Source organism: Mobula hypostoma, chromosome 6 (genome assembly GCF_963921235.1).
Source record: "Mobula hypostoma chromosome 6, sMobHyp1.1, whole genome shotgun sequence".
NCBI lineage: Eukaryota > Metazoa > Chordata > Chondrichthyes > Myliobatiformes > Myliobatidae > Mobula > Mobula hypostoma.
The window spans coordinates 98,475,401-98,497,936 of record NC_086102.1 but is presented as its reverse complement, the minus strand read 5'-3'; the positions used below and the strand labels follow the sequence as shown (position 1 = coordinate 98,497,936).

Genomic DNA, 22,536 nt, shown 5'->3' with positions numbered 1-22,536 from the left:
TATATTTATATACAGTGGATTCTGGTTAATTGGGACAGCCAGTTATTTGGGACAATTCGTAAAGAACAAAAACTAATCAAGAAAATAGCTGGGATTCCCTTCGTTTATTTGGGACATTATGTGCTTAGTTGGCAGAGAAGACTGTTGCCAAAAAGCAAAAATGAAGAAGTTGTGTTCATGGGTTCAATGTCCATTCTGAAATCTGAAGGCAGAGGGGAAGAAGCTGTTCCTAAAACATCAAGTGCGTGCCCTGGGTGACAGGGGTCCTTACTGATGGATGCTGCCTTTTTGAAGCACCACCTTTTGAATATGTACTCGATGCTCGAAGGCTGTGATGGATCTGGCCGAGTTTGCAACCCTCTGCTGCTTTTTCCAATCCTGTGTGGAGGGCCCTCCATATTAGCTGGAGCTGCAACCAGTTAAAATGCTCTCTGTGGTACATCTGTAGAAACTTCCTAGGTTTTTGGTGACCTACCAAATCTCCTCAAACTCCTAATGAACTATAACTGCTGGTGTGCACTCTTCATAATGGCATCAACATTTTGGGCCCAGGATAGATCATCAGAGATGTTGGCACCCAGGAACTTGAAACTATTTATTTTTCCATTGCTAATTGCTTGATGAAGACCCCTCGATTTCCCCTTTCCGAAGTCAACAATCAATCCCTTGGTCTTACTGACAATGGGTGGAAGGTTGTTGTTACACCACTCCACCAGCTGATCTGTCCCACTCCTGTACACCTCTTTGTCCCGGTCTGAGATTCTGTCAACAACAGTTCTGTCATCGGTTATTTATAAATAGCGTCAAAGCTGTGTGTAGCCACGCAGTCGTGGGTGTAGATGGAGTAGAACAGTGGGTTAAGCACCTCATTGAGGAGCACTAATGTTGATTGTCAGTGAGGTGGAGATGTTATTTCTAACTTGCACTGATTGTGGTCTCCCAATGAGGAATTTCAGGATCCAGTTGCAGATGCAGTTATGGAGGCCCAGGTTTTAAAACATTTTGAATAGCATTAGGGGTGTGATGGTGTTCATCAATAAACAGCAGCCTGATGTAGGTATTGCTATTGTCCTAGCCAAGTGGAGAGCCAGTTAGATTGCATCTGCTGTAGACCTATTGTGGTGGTAGGCAAATTGCAGTGGGTCCAGGTCCTTCTTCAGGCAGGAGTTAATACTGGCCATGACCAAACTCTCAAAGCACTTCATTGCAGTAGATATGAATGATCTTGGGCGACAGTCGTTGAGACAGCTCACACTACTCTTCTTGGCACTGGTTTGACTGACACCCTTTTGAAGCAGCTGGGAACCCCCGACTGCAGCAGTGAGAGATTGAAGATGTCCCTGAACACTCTCGCCAGTTGGTTGCCACAGGTTTTGAGCCAAGCAGGTACACCAGTGGGGGCTTTCATCTTACGAGGGTTCGCTCTTTTGAAAGACTTCTGACGTTGGCCCCCGAGACAGAGACCACAGGGTCACCAGATGCTTCTGGGAATTTTGCAGAGATGTAGTTTCACTCTCCTTTTCAAAGTGTGCATAAAAGGCATTGCACTCATCTGGGAGAGAAACATCATAGTCATTCATGACGTTAGGTTTTCTTTGTGGGAAGTAATGGCCTGCAAACCCTGCCAGAGCTAAGGTGCATCCAATGCCGTCTCTAACTTCAATTGGAATTGTTTTTTGCTTTTTAAATCTGACTGGGACAGCTCTTCTCATCACCACTCAGGCAAGGCCGTGACATTTGTAAGATCTGGCAGTGAGGTATGCTGCCAAGGATAAAGACAGTCAGCTCAGGGAAACTCCCCACAATATTGAAAGGCCTGGAAAGAGAGGACATGGAGAGAATGCTTGCAGTAGTAGGAGAGTCTAGGACAAGAGGGCATTAGCATTGATAGGATTGCAGGGCTGAAGGGATCCCAGGAAATGACTGAAGCGAAGGAAGAGATTGCTGAGCCTTTGGCAATGACGTTTTGCATCCTCACTAGCCACAGGTGGCTTGCAAACATTACCCCTTTGTGCAAGAAAGGGAAGAGCGATAACTCTGGGGATTATAGATCAGTAAGTCTGATTATAGACCATTACAGAGACTTGGCTGGCACCAGGGCAGGAATGGATTCTCAATATTCCTGGATTTCAGTGCTTTAAAAGGGATAGAGAGGGGGGAAAAAGGGGAGGAGGGGTGGCATTACTGGTCACGGATACTATTACAGCTACAGAAAGGGTGGGCAATGTAGCAGGATCCTCTTTTGAGTCAGTATGGGTGGAAGTCTGGAACAGGAAGGGAGCAGTTACTCTATTGGGAGTACTCTATAGGCGCCCTGGTAGCAGTCGAGATACCAAGGAGCAGATTGGGAGGCAGATTTTGGAAAGGTGCAAAAATAACAGGGTTGTTATGATTAGTTCCAATGGTTTACATGGGGCAGAGTTTGTTAAGTGTGTCCAGGACGGATTCTTGTTCCAGTATGTTGACTGGTCAACTAGGGGGAATGCCATACTAGATCTAGTATTAGGTGACGACCCAGGTCAGGTCACAGATCTCTCAGTGGGTGAGCATCTGGGGGACAGTGACCACCACTCCCTGGCCTTCAGCATTATCATGGAAAAGTATAGAATCAGAGAGGACAGGAATATTTTTAATTGGAGAAGGGCAAATTATGAGGCTATAAGGCTAGAACTTGAGGGTGTGAATTGGGATGATGTTTTTGCAGGGAAATGTACTATGGACATGCGATTGATGTTTAGAGATCTCTTGCAGGTTGATAGGGATAAATTTGTCCCGGTGAGGAAGATAAAGAATGGTAGGGTGAAGGAACCATGGGTGACAAGTGAGGTGGAAAATCTAGTCAGGTGGAAGAAGGCAGCATACATGAGGTTCAGGAAGCAAGGATCAGATGGGTCTATTGAGGAATATAGGGAAGCAAGAAAGGAGCTTAAGAAGGGGCTGAGAAGAGCAAGAAGGGGGCATGAGAAAGTCTTGGCCAGTAGGGTAAAGGAAAACCCCAAGGCATTCTTCAATTATGTGAAGAACGAAAGGATGACAGGAGTGAAGGTAGGACCGATTAGAGATAAAAGTGCCTGGAGGCTGTGGAAGTGAGCGAGGTCCTCAATGAATACTTCTTTTCCCTATTCACCAATGAGAGGGAACTTGATGATGGTGAGGACAATATGAGTGAGGTTGATGTTCTGGAGCATGTTGATATTAAGGGAGAGGAGGTGTTGGAGTTATTAAAATACATTCAGATAGGTAAGTCCCCGGGGCCTGACGGAATATCCCCCAGGCTGCTCCACGAGGCGAGGGAAGAGATTGCTGAGCCTCTGGCTAGAATCTTTATGTCCTCGTTGTCTATGGGAATGGTACCGGAGGATTGGAGGGAGGTGAGTGTTGTCCCCTTGTTCAAAAAAGGTAGAAGGGATAGTCCAGGTAATTATAGACCAGTGAGCCTTACGTCTGTGGTGGGAAAGCTGTTGGAAAAGATTCTTAGAGATGGGATCTATGGGCATTTAGAGAATCATGGTCTGATCAGGGACAATTAGCATGGCTTTGTGAAGGGCAGATCGTGTCTAACAAGCCTGATAGAGTTCTTTGAGGAGGTGACTAGGCATATAGATGAGGGTAGTGCAGTGGATGTGATCTATATGGATTTTAGTAAGGCATTTGACAAGGTTCCACACGGTAGGTTTATTCAGAAAGTCAGAAGGCATGGGATCCAGGAAGGTTTGGCCAGGTGGATTCAGAATTGGCTTGCCTACAGAAGGCAGAGGGTTGTGGTGGAGGGAGTACATTCAGATTGGAGGGTTGTGACAAGTGGTGTTCCACAAGGATCGGTTCTGGGTCCTCTACTTTTTGTGATTTTTATTAGCGGCCTGGATGTGGGGGCAGAAGGGTGGGTTGGCAAGTTTTCAGACGACACAAAGGTTGGTGGTGTTGTAGATAGTGTAGAGGAATGTCGAAGATTGCAGAGAGACATTGAAAGGTTGCAGAAGTGGGCTGAGAAGTGGCAGATGGAGTTCAACCCGGAGAAGTGTGAGGTGGTACATTTTGGAAGGACAAACTCCAAGGCAGAGTACAGAGTAAATGGCAGGATACTTGGTAGTGTGGAAGAGCAGAGGGATCTGGGGGTACATGTCCACAGGTCCCTGAAAGTTGCCTCACAGGTAGATAGGGTAGTTAAGAAAGCTTATGGGGTGTTAGCTTTCATAAATCGAGGGATAGGGTTTAAGAATCGCGAGGTAATGATGCCGCTTATAAAACTCCGGTTAGGCCACACTTGGAGTACTGTGTCTAGTTCTGGTCGCCTCACTATAGGAAGGATGTGGAAGCACTGGAAAGGGTACAGAGGAGATTTACCAGGATGCTGATTGGTTTAGAGAGTATGGATTATGATCAGAGATTAAGGGAGCTAGGGCTTTACTCTTTGGAGAGAAGGAGGATGAAAGGAGACATGATAGAGGTATACAAGATACTAAGAGGAATAGATAGAGTGGCCAGCCAGCGCCTCTTCCCCAGGGCACCACTGCTCAATACAAGGGGACATGGCTTTAACGTAAGGGGTGGGAAGTTCAAGGGGGATATTAGAGGAAGGTTTTTTACTCAGAGAGTGGTTGGTGCGTGGAATACACTGCCTGAGTCAGTGGTGGAGGCAGGTACAATAGTGAAATTTAAGAGACTACTAGACAGGTATATGGAGGAATTTAAGATGGGGGTTATATGGGAGGCAGGGTTTGAGGGTCGGCACAACAATGTGGGCCGAAGGGCCTGTACTGTTCTTTGTTCTATACTCTATGTTTAAGTCTTACTTCAGTGGTGGGGAAATTATGGGACAGTATTCTTAGAGAGAGATTACAGAAATAGTTAACATGGTTTGGTGAGGGGCAGGTTATGCTCAAGCCTGATTGAATTCTTTGAGGATCTGACAAAGCACAATGATGAAGGTAGAGCAGTAGATGTGTTGTACATATATTTTAAACATATGCATACATATACATACATACATACATACATATATAATACACACACACACACACACACACACACACACACACACACAGGTTTCCCCCGCCATCTGAAGGTAGAGCATTCCCATGAAATGGTTCGTAAGCCGGAATGTCGTAAAGTGAAGAAGCAATTACCATTTATTTATATGGGAAAAATTTGTGAGCATTCGCAGACCCAAAAATAACCTACCAAATCATGCCAAATAACACATAAAACCTAAAATAACAGTAACATATGGTAAAAGCAGGAATGATATGATAAATACACAGCCTATATAAAGTAGAAATACTTTTCCACAATTATTGCCGCACTGTCCACAGCAGTGAAAATCTCACGCTCTTGGCAAAAGCACGACGCAAGCGCCGTCGGCAAAAACATGGCGCAAGCGCTCTCCAGTAACCTTTAAGCTATGAAGCTGCCAAATCATACCAAGTAACACGTGAAAATACACGGCCGATATAAAGTAGAAATAATGTCTGTACAGTGTAGTATCACGGGAATCGGGAAGATAGCGCAGAGCACACTGATGCTGGTGTGTTCGGCTGAGTCGTCGGAGGTTGGGGTGGTGCAGTGGCCCCCACCCTCCGGACAGCGAACCGATACTGATCCGCGAAGCATGCAGGGGTACAGCGGTAGCCGGGAGGCACCCAGTACATCTTTAAGAAAAAAGCCCAAATAAACAAGCTAATTAATTAGGTTCCGCCTGGCACGTAAATGTCGGCCCAGATCAGAGGTGATGCAATTGGCAATCACCTCTGATCTGGGCTGACATTTACGTGCCGGACGGCACCTAATTAGCTTGTTTATTTCTGCTTTTTTCTTAAAGACGTGGTAGATGCTTCCCGGCTACCGCTGCATTCTCCACGAATAGGTATCTGTCCGCGGCCCGGGGATTGGGACCATTGAGGTGGTGGGACACGGGGGTGTCATCTCTTCGTCGATCAGGGCAGGCAGGTCTTCTTCTTCGATGTCTGCCTGCCTCGATGTCGAGGTCGAAGTCCGTCGTTTGCTGTGGCTGATGTGGAAGGCTTGAAAAATGACAGTATGCTTGACTGCTGAGCCTCGCACATTTTTCTATCATACAGTTCTTTGTAAGCACTCAAACCATCTTGCAAATATGTCCTGAACCGATGTACCCTTTCAAAATTAAAGTCGTACTTTATCATTGCAGCAAAAATCTCATACAGTTGCTTTACGTTCAGTTCCTGGACAACTTCACTTTCGGTCCATTCGGTTTCGATTGTTATCCTTTCCTCTTTCAATTGCATCAGCTCTTCATCTATCAGTTCTTGGTCATGGGATGCTAAACCTCTTCAACATCATCTTCGTCAACTTCCACAAGCCAAACTCACTTTGTCCTGACTTCGTTCACCGTGATCGAAACGCTTAATTATGTCTAGTTTTATGCTAAGTGTAACACCCTTACGAGCTCTTTCAGGCTTTTCCAATACCATCTTGCTAACGGCTGCTCACAGGCACGTGTTTAAGCAATGCCGGCAAGAATGCCATTCCGAATCCGGGGGAGAGCGGCTGCTCGGGGCGCGCGCTGCCTTTTATCGTAACAGTGAAAACACCTTCTGTTAGCGAAAACCCGGAACTAATGTAGGTCTTTCGTAACAGTGAGGTTTCGTAAAGCGAATGTTTGAAAAACGGGGGACACGTGTGTGTGTGTGTGTGTGTGTGTGTGTGAATATATATATATAAAAATATTAGTAAAGCATCTGATAAAGTTCCCCATGGTAGGCTCACGTGGAAGGTCAGGAGGCATCAGATCCAGGGAAACTTGTCTGTGTGGATTCAGAAATGGCTTGTCTACAGAACACAGAGGGTGGTTGTAGATGGAATGTTTTATTTCGGATACTGGGGTCCCTGTCTGTAGCTCACTGAAAGTGGTCACACAGGTAGACAGGGTAATAGAGACAACATACAGCATGCCTGCCTTCACCGGTCAGCCCTCTGAGTGTAAGGGTCACAAAGTCGATTCTGCTGTGTAAAACTTTGCTCAGACTGCACTTGGAGTGTTATGTGCGGTTCCGGTCATCCCCATTACAGGAAGGAAGTGGAGAGGGTGCTGAGGAGGTTTACCACGATGTTGTCAGGGTTAGAGGGTTTCAGCTTAAGGAGAGATTGGACGAACTTAGGTGATTTCTGTAGAGAGTCATAGACTTGAGCGAAGTTGATAACTCTTCAAGAAGGCAACATCTATAAATGTCATGATCCGGTCCGTGAAATCCGCATTCCGGTTCACGGTCCAGTCCGTTGACTCCTTGGTGTTCCAGTTTTCCCTTGTTCCATTGGCCTTAATTGAGGCACCTGATTTTCGTTTTGGGCTGGCACATAAATACCTCACAAACCAAGGATTCCCTGCTGGACTGTTCCTTCCCCTGCCTTATGAAGCCACGCCTGCATCCCCATCCAGTTCAACCGCTGGAGTGAGACCAGAACCTTGCCCTGCCAAGATAAGGAACTATCTGTCGTTGAGTTTGGAACTATCTCTTTGTGTCCCTGTGTTTAGTGTCCGTGTCAAAGAAGAGTCCCGGCCTTAGATCCTGTTCACAAGGAGGGGTCCTGACTCTGTGTAAAGCCCCGGCCCTAAGTCCTGTTGCCAAGGAGGGGTCCTGGTTCTGTGTTCCTGTGTTCCTGTGTTCCAAGTTCCAGGCGCTGTGTTCCAGTCCTGTCCGAGTCAAGGCTTCGTGTTCTCGTCCTGTCCAGTAGTCCCTCATCCGGTCCAGGAGTTCCTCAGCAGTTTACCTCGGCAGTTCCCTTGGCAGTCATCCTGGCCCTGCATCTTAGAAAGGGTCCCAGCCCTGCGCTTCAAGGAGGAGTCCCGGCTCTGTACCCAAGAGCCTAACCAAGCTGAGTCCAAGAGCCGAGCCAAACCTAGTCCAAGAGCCTCATTCTGCCCTGGAGTACCTTGTCCAGTCCACGTCCAAGGCTCTGTGTTCCTGTGTTCCAAGACCAAGTCCAGGCACTGTGTTCCAGCCCTATCCAAATCTGAGCTTCACGTCCTCATCTAGTCCGGTTCCTTGCCCTGCCCAATGCTGGAGATTCCTCGTACTGTCCTTGCCAAGATCCAAGTCCCAGCCTAGACCCGGGTTCTGGTTCTGAGTCAAGACCCAGGTTCCGATTCCTAACCAAGACTCAGGTTCCAGGTCCTTGTCTAGGCTCTGGTTCCAGAGTTCCGTGTTCCTAGCCCAGGCTTCTAGTTCCAAGTTCCTTGTCCCGGTCCCGCTTTCCTAGTCTTAGTCCCAGCCCAGGCCCGGTGTCCTTGTCTTGTCCAGGGCCTGTGTCCATGTCCAGCGTCGTTTCTTCCCAACTTCCCTTGCTATCTCGATAAACCTAGTCCTGTTCCTAGTACTTCAGTGTCTGTGTCTTGCACTTGGGTTCGCTTCATCGCCCCCTTATGACAATAAAAGATGCCCACCTTCTGAGCCATGCCATCTTCTCATGGGAACCACTGGGCAGAAGGTACAGAAACTTGCAATCCCATACCACCACGTTCAAAGACAACTGCTTCCCCTCAACTATTCAGTTCCTGACTCAACCTGCACTACCACAGTATCGTGACGCTCTGAATGCTTTGCACTACCATGGGCTTTTAGACAGACCCAATACAGGATCATGCACAGAAAGAAGAGATTTACTTCAATTCAGCTTGTTGTTTGGCAGAGACAGCAAAGGCTGAACGGCCAGGCCTGTTCCTGTGCTGTACTTTTCCATGTATTACTCAGAAAATTTGAAATAAAACAATCCTGGAAATGACCATTAATCGAATCCAACATATCATAGAAACATAGAAACATAGAAAACCTACAGCACAATACAGGCCCTTCAGCCCACAAAGTTGTGCTGAACATGTCCCTACCTTAGAAATTACTATGGTGACCCATAGCCCTCTATTTTTCTAAGCTCCATGGACCTATCCAAAAGTCTCTTAAAAAATCCTATCGTATCCGCCTCCACCACCATTACCAGCAGCCCATTCCACGCACTCACCACACTCTGCGTAAAAAACTTACCCAACATCTCCACTGTAACTACTCCCAAGCACCTTAAAACTGTGCCCTTTTGTGGCAACCATTTTAGCCCTGGAAAAAAGCCTCTGACTATCCACGCGATCAGTGCTTCTCATCATCTTATACACCTCTATCAGGTCACCTCTCATCCTCCGTCGCTCCAAGGAGAAAAGGTCGAGTTCACTCAACCTGTTTTCATAAGGCATGCTCCCCAATCCAGGCAACATACTTGTAAATCTCCTCTGCTCCCTTTCTATGGTTTCCACATCCTTCCTGTAATGAGACGACCAGAACTGAGCACAGTACTCCCAAGTGGGGTCTGACTGGCGTCCCATATAGCTGCAACATTACCTCTCGGCTCCTAAATTCCATTCTACAATTGATGAAGGCCAATACACTGTATGCCTTCTTAACCACAGAGTCAACCTGCGCAGCTGCTTTGAGAGTCCTATGGACTCGGACCCCAAGATCCCTCTGATCCTCCATACTGCCAAGAGTCTTATCAAAATACTATATTCTGCCATCATATTTGACCTATCAAAATGAACCGCTTCATACTTATTTGGGTTGAACTCCATCTGCCATTTCTCAGCCCAGTTTTGCATCCTATCAATGTCCCGCAGTAACCTTTGACAGCCCTCCACACTATCCACAACACCTCCAACCTTTGTGTCATCAGCAAACTTACTAACCCATCCCTCCACTTCCTCATCAAAGTCATTTATAAAAATCACGAAGAGTAAGGGTCCCAGAACAGATCCCTAAGGCACTCCACTGGTGACCAACCTCCATGCAGACTATGACCTGTCTACAACCACTCTTTGCCTTCTGTGGGCAAGCCAATTCTGGATCCACAAAGCAATGTCTCCTTGGAATCCATGCTTTCTTACTTTCTCAATAAGCCTGGCATGGGGTACCTTATCAAATGCCTTGCTGAAATCCATATACACTACACCTACTGCTCTTCCTTCATCAATTTGTTTAGTCACATCCTCAAGATCTTCAATCAGGCCCGTAAGGCATGACCTTCCCTTGACAAAGCCATGCTGACTATTCCTAATCATATTATACCTCTCCAAATGTTCATAAATCCTGCCTCTCAGGATCTTCTGCATCAATTTACCAACCACTGAAGTAAGTCTCACTGGCCTATAATTTCCTGAGCTATCTCTACTCCCTTTCTTGAATAGGGAACAAAATCCGCAACCCTCCAATCTTCCAGAACCTCTCCCGTCCCCATTGATGATGCAAGGATCATCGCCAGAGGCTCAGCAATCTCCTCCCTCGCCTCCCATAGTAGCCTTAATATCTACATGCTCAAGCTTTTCAGTCCACTGCAAGTCATCACTACAATCACCAAGATCCTTTTCCATGGTGAATACTGAAGTAAAGTATTCATTAAGTATCTCTGCTATTTCCTCCATTTCCATACACACTTTCTCACTGTCACACTTGATAGGTCTTATTCTTTCACGTCCTATCTTCTTGCTCTTCACATAAATATATATCCTGATATATATTTATAGTATTTACAAAATATCAACATAACGTCACTCAGTGATGAGCTTGAGAATGCACTCCTGCTTCGACATATCAGTGTCACAATATTTCCTACACAGGATTGTTTCTGTCTCCCTCTCCACCGGATCAGCTGTGCCCGTCTGCACCACAGAATGGCCGCAAACAGTGCATGACCTCCTCCTGTTACAGATGGTGAAGGCATCTGAAAGACTTTGGATCCTTTATTTTCCAATCTTGTTTTATTAATAGCTTGCATTCTATCTAATGGATACAGGAAGAACTAACGGCCAAAGAGAAAACACAAGAGATTCTATAGATGCTAGAAATCTGGAACACACAAACTGTTGGAGGAACTCAGCAGCATCTGCAGAGGGAAATGAAGGGCCAATTTTTGTGGGCCAAGACTCTTCATCAGGACGAGAAAGGAAGCAGTTAGAAGTCAGAATAAAAGGGTGCGGGAATAGGGAAGAGCACGAGCTGGTAAGTGATAGCTGGATCCAGGTGAAGGAGGAAGGCTGGATGGTGGCAAAGGATGAGAAAGGGAATGATGTGAGAAACAAAGCGAGAGGTGGAAGAGGCAAGAGAGGATAGTGGATCGTGAAATGAAAGGAAAGATGTGGGGTAGCAGATGGAAGGGGTAAACATTTGGCAAGTTTTGAGGGCAGGGTGAGGGCAAGAGAAGGAGTAAGGGGCAGGAGGAATAAGGGAAAACAAAGGCAAGGAGAGCAGGGAACAGAGGGGAGCGGCTACTGGAAATTGGAGAAATTGATGTTGATGCTTCATCAATGTGCACTTTAAGAGCCAAAGGTTAATTAGGAACAGTTAGCATGGCTTTGTCAGAGGGATTTTCTATTTGACAAATTTTTTCCAGAAAGGTAGCAATGTCTATTGATGAGGGCAGTGCGGTAGATATAGCCTACATGGACTTAGTAAAGCCTTTGACAAGGTCCCACAGGGTCTAACAGGTTAGAGCTGATGGGACACAGGGCGACTTGTCAAATGGGACCCAAAATTGCCTTTGTAATAGGACTTAGAGGGTGCTTCTGTGATTGGAAGCTTGTGACCAGAGGTGTACCACAGGGAATGATGCTTATTATTGTTATGTACATTCATACTTAGGATATGAAATAAGCAATATCCACAGTCACTTTTCAGGTGGTATGAAAATGGTGGTGGTGGTGATGTTGTTAGTGATGAGGATTGTCTAAGGTTAGAGGATGATGTTGGGTAGAGCAATAGTTTATCCCTCCAAGTCTTTCCAGGTTGCCTAACGAAGCTCGTCCCATTTGCCTGAGTTTGTTCATTACCTCTCTGAACCTTTCCTATCAATGTACCTATCCACAGGTCTTTGAAATGATGTAATTGTACCCACCTCAATACTTTCTTTTGGTAGCTCACTCCCTATACCCTGTGTGAGGTTATGCATTTGACTGTGCTAATGAGGGTAGAATATACACTATGAATGGTCAGACCATCGGGAATACTGAGGAATAGAGAGACTTTGATGGACTGGTCCCAATTTCTTTGAAAATAATAACATGGGTATTTAAGGTGATGAAAAATATTTGCATTAATTAGCTGAGGTACAGAATACAAGAGAGACAGACATTATCATACAACAGATGAGGAAACAGATGAAATATTGTGTGCATTTCTGGTCACCAAACCACTAGGAGGATGTGGTTGTACTGGAGAAGATGCAGAGGAGATTCTCCAGGATGTTGCCTGTGATGGAAAATTTCAGTTACGAGTAGAGACTAGATATATTTTCCTTGGAACAAAGGAGACTAAAGGGAGACTGAACAGAGTTCAAAATGATTTAAGGCATGAATTCTATGGATGTTTGGAGACTTTACCCCATGGCAGAGGTGTCCGAAACCAGAGAGAGGGGGTTTGGGCTAAGAGTAAAGATGTTTGGAGGAAAACTGAGGAGGATTCTTTATACCCAGTGAAAGGTTGCAATGTGGGAAGCACTGCCGAATGGCGGAGGAGAGGGGTGCATCCGAGATCTGTGAAGCATTTCGACAAGCATTGAATTACCAAGGGACAGAAGGCTGAGGGTTGAGAGCTGGGAAATTTGTTTAGTGCAGATCAGAAACTGATAGTCAGCATAGAGACAGTGGGTTGAAAGACTTGCATCACTACTATACGATGCTTATTTTTCCTTGTAATACAGAACAAAACGATTAATGTGAGCACCAAAAAGACAATTAAAGCCAACCTCACAACCAGAGAGTCCCGCAGTCCAACAATCAATCCCCGGATGACAGTTTTGGCTTGTGGAGTCAAGATGGCCTGTGAGACGTGGAAGGTCCCGCGCTTTGCTCGCTCACTCAGGGTCGTCTCCAGGAACTGCACCAGTTTCTGAGCATCGGTGGTATTTGCCCAGGGTGCTGGGATATGATGTCCAGGCCAGAGGAAGGGGAAGTCGTAAGCCATCGGGTGGTGATAAAACACCAGCACCTGGAAGTTATTGTGCAAAAGAAAACAGGGGAGTTACCAAAACAGAACATTTGGGAATGGTGTCATCATTTCTAAGACTGGGTGAAGGAATACTTGCCCCATCTCTAAAACAGAACATTTGGGAATGGTGTCACCATCTCTAAGATTGGGTGAAGCAATACTTGCCCCCATAGCTCTAAAACAGAACATTTGGGAATGGTGTCACCATCTCTAAGACTGGGTGAAGCAATACTTGCCCCCATAGCTCTAAAACAGAACATTTGGGAATGGTGTCACCATCTCTAAGACTGGGTGAAGCAATACTTGCCCCCATATCTCTAAAACAGAACATTTAGGAACGGTGTCACCATCTCTAAGACTGGGTGAAGGAATACTTGCCCCATCTCTGAAACAGAACATTTGGGAATGGTGTCATCATCTCTAAGACTGGGTGAAGCAATACTTGCCTCCCTCTACATATCTCAAAACAGCTGGCAGAGTGTTGAGAGATTTGTTTCCAGATAATTTAACTTGAACTTCTTAAGAGTCAGAGTTGAGCAGCACAGATGCAGGACTAAGGAATTAATTATGGACTTGAGGAAGGAGCAGTTGAGGAACACACACCAGTCTTCACTGACGGATCAGCAATGGAAAGTGTGAGCAGTTTCAAGTTCCTGGGTGTCAACATCTCTGAAGGTCTCTCCTGGGCTCAACATATTGACGCAATTACAAACATGGCATGACAGCAGTCGTATTTCATTAGGAGTTTGAGGAGGCTTGGTATGTCACCAAAGACATGCTCAATGCACTATGGAGAGCATCCTGACTGGTTGCATCACTGTCTGTTATGGAGGGGCTGTTACACAGGATTGGAAAAAGCTGCAGAAAGTTGCAAACACAGCCAGATCCATTATGGGCACTAGCCTCCCTAGCATCAAGGACATCTTCAGAAAGGCAGCATCTGTCACTAAGGACCCCCATCACTCAGGACATGTCCACTTCTCATTTCCACTATCAAGGAGGTGGTACAGGAGCCTGAAGACACATACTCAATGTTTTCAGAACAGCTTCTCCCCTCTGCCATCGGATTTATGTCCAGACAATGAACCCATGAACACTAACTACATTTTTTACACATACAATACATACATATACACGTACACATATATATAGCAGAGTTAGGCCATTCAGTCCATTGAGGTATCCTTTGATGCCCTGACCGATCAGTAAACAATCAATTTCCACCTTAAATATACCCACAGGCTTGGCCTCCACCACAGTCTGTGACAGAGCATCCAACAGATTCACTACTCTCTGGCTAAAAAAATTCCTCCTTCCCTTTATTCTTAACGGTCACCACTCAATTTTGAGTCTGTGCTCTCTACTTCTGGATACCCCCACCATAGGAAACATCCTCTCCACATCCACCCTATCTAGTCCTTTCTACATTTCGGTAGGTTTCAATGAGATCCCCACGAGTTCTTCTAAAATTCCAGTGAGTACAGGCCCAAAGCTGCCAAACACTCCTCATGTTAACCTTTTCATTCCCGGAATCATCCTTGTGGGCTTCCTCTGGACTCTCTCCAATGACAACACATCCTTTCTGAGATATGGGGCCCAAAACTGTTGTCAATACTTCAAGTGTGGCCTGACTAGCGTCTTATAAAAGCTCAGCATTATCTGCTTGCTTTTATATTCTATTTCCCTTGAAATAAATGCCAACATTGCATTTGCCTTCTTTACCACAGACTCAATTCTATAAATTAACCTTCTGGGCGTCTTGCACAGGACTTCTAAGTCCCTTTGCACCTCTGATGTTTAAACCTTCTACATGTATGTTTAAATCATACATTTCTCAACACTATATTCCATCTGCCACTTTTTTGCCAATTCTTCCAATTTGTCTAAGCCCTGCTGTAATCACATTGGTTCCTCAGCACTATCTACCCCTCCACCTATCTTTGTATCATCCACAAACTTTGCCACAAAGCCATCAATTCCATTATCTAAATCATTGACAATGTGAAAAGTAGCAGTCCCAATACTGACTCCTGAGGAACACCACTAGTCACTGGCAGCCAACGCTTGCACATTGAAGTCCCCATTACAATGGTGTCATTACCCTTATTACATACGTTTTCCAGCTCTCTTTGCAATCTCAACCCCACATCCTGGCTACTATTTGGAGGCCTATAAACGATTTCCATAGTTTTTTTTACCCTTGCAATTTCTTAACTCCACCCACAAAGATTCAACATTCTCTGACCCTACGCCACAAGTTCATCCACCTTATTCTGAATACTACATGCATTTAAATACAGCAAGTCAGTCCTGCATTCTTCGCCCTTTTGAATTTTGCCTCTATGGTACAATTTAACTCCTTGCTCCATCTACATTTGTACCCAATGTTTGGCTTGTCCTTCCTTATATTCATGTTACACCCATCATGTACTAGTAAACCTGCTGGCTCATCCTCAGCTCTATCACACTGGTTCCCCTGCCATATTAATTCAAACTCTAGTAAACCTGCCCACTGAATCCCTGTCCCCCGTTCCAATCCTTCACCCATACTTTTATCTGCCACCTCATTCTGCTCCTATCTTCAGCATTGCATGGCACAGACAGCAATCCGGATATTACTATCTTTGAGGTCCTGCTTCTCAGCTTCCTTCCTAACTCCCTCTATTGTTTTCTCAGGACGGCCTCCCTTTTTCTTCCTATGTCATTGGTACCAAAAAGTACTACGGCTGCTCACCACCCCCCCTTGCAGAAATGTGTCCAGAAACGCGTCCCAACTCCCCCGAGCCCAAGATACACTAATCCTGCCTTCTAATTCCCCCACATTCCTGATTCTAAAACCTAAACTGACCCTCTAACTCACCCATGCCCAAGAAACACTAATTCTGGCGTCTAATTCCCCCACATTCCTGAAACACAAATCTGACCCCTCCAACTCCCCTTTCTGAGCCCAAAAAATACAAGTAAAACTGAGTCATGCCCTCATGGAATTTGCATGACCAAAACCATACCCAATACTCCAAATATGGTCTCACCAACATCTTGTATAACTGCAGCATAATGTCCCAACCCTTACACTCATTGCCATCACTGATGAAGGCTAGCGTGCTAAGTGCCTTCTTCACCAGCCCATTTTTCTGTGATGCTATTTTCAATGCACTTGAACACCTTTATCCTCAGTTCCACAATGTTCCCCCAGGCCCCTACAATTCACTCTCAAACTCCTACCCCGGTCCGACTTTCCAAAATGCACCATTTCACACTTGTTCAAATTGTAGCACATTTACACCCTTACCTAGCTGATCAAGATTCAAGATTCAAAAAACTTTATTGTCATTCTAACCGTACATCAGCTCTGCAGGCAGAATGAGACAGCGTTTCCCAGGAGCAGTGCAATCATAACATAACAAACACAACACTAAATGATAAACATAACAATAAATAGTAAAACACAACAGCCACATGTCAGTTAAAATCAAGTTATAAGTGTCCAGTGCAAGTTAAAAATGTCCAAAGCAGAGTCAAGTAGAGCAGCTATTTAGCAGTCTGACTGCCTGTGGGAGGAAGCTGTTTAGTAGCCTTGTAGTTTCAGTTTTGATGCTCCTGTAATGTTTGCCTGATGGCAGAAGAACAAACAGTTCATGGAGAGGGTGTGAGGGGTCTTTAATGAAGAGTGTAATACTTAATGATCTTCTTCATTGTCTACGTTATCACCCATTTTAATATCATACACACTTTCTGGACATTCACGCCATTTTATATAAGAGACTTGAGCATCCTCGGAATTTAATATCCGCGGAGGGTCCTGGAACCAATCCCCCGCTGATACCGAGGGATGACTGTACACCACATCCACTGCATCTCCTTTGTCTACACTGCTTGTTATTTCCTCAAAAAATTGCAGTAGGTTAGTCAGTCAGGATTTTCCTTTCAGGAAGTCATGCTGGCTTTGGCCTATCTTGTCATGTGCCTCCAGGAACTCCGTAATCTCATCCCTAATGATCGATTCCAACAACTTCCCAACCACTGATATCAGGCTAACAGGTCTACAGTTTCTTTTCTGCTGCCTCTCACCCTTCTTAAATTGCGGAGTAACAATTGCAATTTTCTAGTCATCCGGTACAACGCCAGAATCTTGTGATTCTTGAAAGATCATTGTTAATGCCTCTGCAATCTCTCCAGCTACTTCCTTCAGAACCCGAGGGTGCATTCCATCAGGTCCAGGAGATTTATCCACCCTCAGACCATTAAGCTTCCTGAGCACCTTCTCAATCGTAATTTTCACTGCACATATTTCATTTCCCTGACACTCTTGAATGTCCGGTATACTGCAGATGTCTTCCACTGTGAAGACTGATGCAAAATACACATTCAGTTCCTCTGCCATCTCTGTGTCTCTGATTACAATATTTCCAACGTCATTTTCTATTGGTCCTATATCTACCCTCAACTCTCTTTTACCCTGTATATACTTAAAAAGTTGTTAGTATCTTCTTTGATATTAGTCACCAGCTTCCTTTCATAATCCATCTTTTCCTTCCTAATGACCTTCTTAGTTTTCTTCTGCAAGTTTTTAAAAGCTTCCCAATCCTCTATCTTGCCACTAGCTTTGGCTTCCTTGTATGCCTTCTCTTTAGCTTTTACTTTGGCTCTGACTTCACTTGTCAGCAATGGTAGTGTCCTTCTATTCGAAAATTTCTTCTTATTTGGAATATATCTGTCTTGCACTTCCCTCATTTTTCACAGAAACTCCAGCCATTGCTGCTCTGCTGTCCTTCCTGCTAGCGTCCCTTTCCAGTCAACCCCGGCCAGTTCCCCTCTCATGCCATTGTAATTTCCTTTATTCCACTGAAATACCGACGCATTAGAATTTAGTTTCTTCTTCTCAAATTTCAAAGTGAACTCAATCATATTGTGATCACTGTTCCCTGTGGGTTCCTTAACCTTAAGCTCTCTTATCACTTCCGGATCATTGCGCAACACCCAATCCAGCACAGCCGATCCCCTAGTGGGTCAACACTAAGCTGTTCTAAAAAGCCATCCCTGAGACATTCTACAAATTCTCTCTTTTGAGGTCCAGTACTGGCCTGGTTTTCCCAATCTAATGTTAAAATCCACAAACGATTATCATGACATTGCCCTTCTGACATGCCTTTTCTACCTCCTGCTGTAATTTGTAATCCACATCCCAGCTGCTGTTTGGAGGCCTGTATACAACTGCCATTTACCCTTGCCATTACTTCACTCAACCCATAGAGACTCTACACCTTCCAATCCTGTGTCATTCCTTTCTAAATGATTCAATATTATTTCTTATACACAGGGCCACACCACCTCCTCTGCTACTAACCTATCTTTCCAATACACTGTATGCCCTTGGATGTTCAGCTCCCAATGGCAGTCGCCCTTTAGCCAAGTTTCAGAGATGGCCACAATGTCACACTTGCCAATCTGTAGCTGAATTTCAAGATTGACCATTTTATTTCTTATGCTGTGTGCATTCAAATACTGTACAACACTTTCGGTCCAGTATTTGTTGCTTTCTGTTTTAACTGCACCACACCACTATTGCCCTGCAACTCATCCCACTGGCTGTGATTATGCCTCATCTCCTGTCTGGCCTTTCTATCATCTCTGTTGGACTCTATCTTTGATTTATTTCTGTTTTTTCCTTCCCAGCCCTATCACTCCGGTTCCCATTCCCCTGCCAAATTAGTTTAATTTCAATTTCCTTTCCAATCTTTGACCATGTTTCTTTTCATTATCTTTAGAGACAGTTCTAGGTCAGTAGCCATCACTGAGCAAAGAAGCGCTGTCACATTTTCCCTACATCTTTGCTCTCTAGGCCCTGTTCCCTCAGCTGACGGAAACAGCTGTTCTATATATCTCATCTAAACCTGTTGAAATCCAACACTGCCAAGGAGAATGGTGTCCCCGGTAAAACCTTGTAGCTGAAGCCCTACAGTCTGAGACAACCTGGTAAATCTCATCTGTAATTCTTCTGTTCTAAAGAGCAGTGATCAGGTGGGATGCAATGTTCCAGTAACAATAAAGCCAGAGCAAACTTCTGCACCAGATACCATGCACACTGGTTACGGCATTACCAAAGTAACCGGCAAGTTTCCTAAGCTCCTACCGCACTCCAATGTCCATGGTGTTATTCACACTCAATGGCCACTTTATTAGGTACACGAGTGGAACCCAGTGCCATCTTCTGTAGTTTGAACATGTTGTGCATTCAGAGATGCCCTGGCGGACACGACTGTTGTGACACATGGTTATTTGAGTTACTGTTGCCTTCCTGTCAGCTTGAACCAGTCTGGCCATTCTCCTCTTGCCCTCTCATTAACAAGGTGCCACTCACTGGATGTTTTTCTGTACCATTCTCTAAACTCTAGAGAACATTGAATGCAAAAAATCCTAGGTAATCAGCAGTTTCTGAGATACTCAACTCACCCTGTCTGGCACCAACAATTATTCCACAGTCAAAGTCACTTTAGATCACATTTCTTCCCCATTCTGATGTTTGGCCTGAACAACAACATAACCTCTTGACCATGTCTGCGTGCTTTTATGCATTGAGCTGCTGAACATGATTGGCTGATTAGATTTTTTCATTAACAAGCAGGTGTACAGGTATAGCTAACAACGTGGCAACTGAGTGTACATGAAAAACATGGAGCACTGAGGAACACCACTGTCTCCCAATCCATCAGCCAGGAAAATTAACCCTTTACTGCAAATAAAAATAGGAAATTGCTGAGTAGGTCAGGAAGCCTCTGAGCAGAGTCAAAAAAATTTGTATATCAGGTCATTTCCCTGAGATGTTAGATGTTCCTCTCTCTACAGATGCCACCTGATCTCCAGCATTTCCTTTGATTCAAGATTTATAGGACCTGCATTTTTTAACCCTTTACCATGTCTTGATACTTTCTGCTTCAAGGCAATGTTTTCATTTAAGCTGACTCTAGGACCTCATTTAAAGTTCAAAAGTTTAAAGTAAATTTATTATCAAAGTACACAAAGTCAGCATAAAACCCTGAGATTTGTTTTCTTGCGGGCATACTCAGTAAATCCAAGAACCATAACACAATCAATGAAAGACCGCACCCAACAGGACGGAGAAACAACCAGTGTGCAAAAGACAACAAAATGTGCAAACACAAAAGTAAGAAACAATAATAATAAGTAAATAAACAAACAATAAATACTGAGAAAATGGGCTGAATAGTCCTTGAATGTAAGTTCATAGGTTGTGAGAACAGTTCAGTGATGGGTCAAGTAAAGTTGAGTGAAATTATCCCCACTGGCACAAGAGCCTGATGGTTGAGGGGTAATAACTGTTAAGGTGTGAGTCCTGAGGCTTCTGTACCTTCGTTCTGATAACAGCAATAAGAGAGCATCTGATGGGCGGTGAGGGTCTTTGATGATGGATGCCTCCTTGCTATGACAGTGCTCCATGTAATTGTGTTCAATGGTGGGAAGGGCTTTACCTGTGGTGGACTGGGCTGTGCCCACTACCTTTTGTAGGATTTTCCATTCAAGGACATTGATGTTTCCATTCCAGGCTGTAATGCAACCAGTCAACATACTCTCAACCTCACATCTATGGATGTTTGTCAAAGTTTCAGATGTCATGCCAAATCTTCACAAATTCATAAGGAAGTCGAAGTGCTGTAATGCTTTCTTTGTAATTGTACATGTGTGCTGGACCCACTGCAGGTCCTCTGATCTGATAACATAGAGGAATTTAAGGTTTCTAACCCTCTCCACTTTTGATCCCTCAACAAGGGCTGGTTCATGGACCACCACTTTCCTCCTCTTGAAGTCAATAACCAGCTGCTTGGTCTTGCTGACATTGAGTGAGAGGTTGTTATGGCACCTCTCAGCCAGGTTTTCAATCTCCCTTGAGAATCAGTTGTGTTAACCGTCTCTTTATGTTGCACTCTGTGCTTCTCCAATCCAGCTGAATTTTTCAATGAAAGATCAGAGAAAATTGATGCAGCTAGTACAGTTGTTAGGTGGCTAGCAGATGACAGTTTTGTACACATCATTGACATACTACTCAGTTGAACACAAACTTGTCCAAACAATGTTATTTTTTCCCCTTTGATACTAAAAGTACAATGTTGCCCACATCTAATGCTAACCTCACCATCCAGTAGTTACTTTCATGAGAAAGGGGGCATTTTACAACACGAAAAGTTAACTGAATTTTGGATGGTTGGTTATTTTACTCTAAATTTTGATTGAGGCAAGATTAATTAGTAATTTTAAAAATGGACAATTTAATATGATTGGAAGACTGACTAGTGGTGTATTACAGGATTGTACTGAGTACACCACTAACTGCTGTTTGTATGTACATGAATGATCTGGAAATGACAGGAACACAGGAGGTATGGTTAGTAACTCTGGAGATGAAACAAATATTGGAAGCATTGCAAGGAGGTTCATTTTGCCATATGGAATTTAATCCCTTTCAGTAATGTACTCTGGGAGGACTAATGAAAGTAGAGCACACGCAATGAATGTTTTGGCCCTCCATGGTATTGGGGACAGAGGGATCGATGAAGGTGCAGCATAGGGTGGTGATGTGGCATACTTGCCCACTTTTGCCAAGGCGTCGAATACATCATGTTACAACTTTCTAAAAAGTCATCATACCGCACCTGGTGTTCTGTACACAAAACATAGTATTACTCTTTAGGAAGGATGTTTCAAACAGTCCAGGGTTTACAGGAGATTCACCAGAATGCTTCTTGGCATGGTCAGTTTCAGTTAAGCTGGGTTTATTTTCCTTGGGGCAGAGGAGCCTGATAGAGGCTCTGCACAGGACAGGTGCCAAAAACTAGAAGGCAATGAGCATGAGGGTTAGAAATGATCCAAGGAAGAATCATTTTCCACCCGTAAAGTGACTGAAATCTGGATCACGTGCCCAACAGGATGGTGGAGGCAGAGACCGTGACATACCTAGAAGTATCTAGCTGAACACTTATTCTGGCAATTCTGGACAATGTTTCTCACCCTCTGCATGCCACCTTGGCTGAACAGAGGAGCACTTTTAGTAACAGACTAAGACAACTGCGCTGCTCCAAATGTTTTTTGATTTCTCAAGTGCTTTCAATTTCATACAGCCCTCATTGTTGGGGGAAAAGCTTCATTCAATGCAGGTTGGCACTTCCATTGTATCCTGGATAATGGACTACCTGACTGGCAGACCAGTTTGTGCAGCTTCAGAGCTGTGTGTCAGACATGGCTATAAGCAGCACTGGGGTCCCACAGGGGACTGTATCGGCTCCCTTCCTGTTTACCCTGTATACCTCAGACTTTAGATACAACACTAAGTCATGTCATCTGCAGAAATTCTCTGATAACTCAGCAATAGTTAGATGTATAAAGGGAGGACGGGAGGATGAATACAGGGTCCTGATGGGGGACTTGCAAATGGTGCAAACTGAATTATTTACAGCTCAATATTAGTAAGACAAAGGAGATGGCGATGGACTTTAGGAAGACCAAGCCGGCACTGTCCCTTTTACTATTG

The 22,536-nt window shown here is 44.6% G+C and overlaps 1 protein-coding gene across 2 annotated transcripts in view; it reads right to left on the bottom strand.

Annotated features, from left to right (window-relative positions):
* Positions 1-22,536, bottom strand: part of plcxd2 (phosphatidylinositol-specific phospholipase C, X domain containing 2) — a 49,778-nt gene that overhangs the window by 3,560 nt on the left and 23,682 nt on the right. For both annotated transcript variants that reach the window (XM_063051311.1, XM_063051312.1), the window contains one exon: positions 12,751-12,992. In XM_063051311.1, coding sequence (XP_062907381.1) covers positions 12,751-12,992 — 242 coding nt within the window. The remainder of the gene's footprint in view (positions 1-12,750; positions 12,993-22,536) is intronic.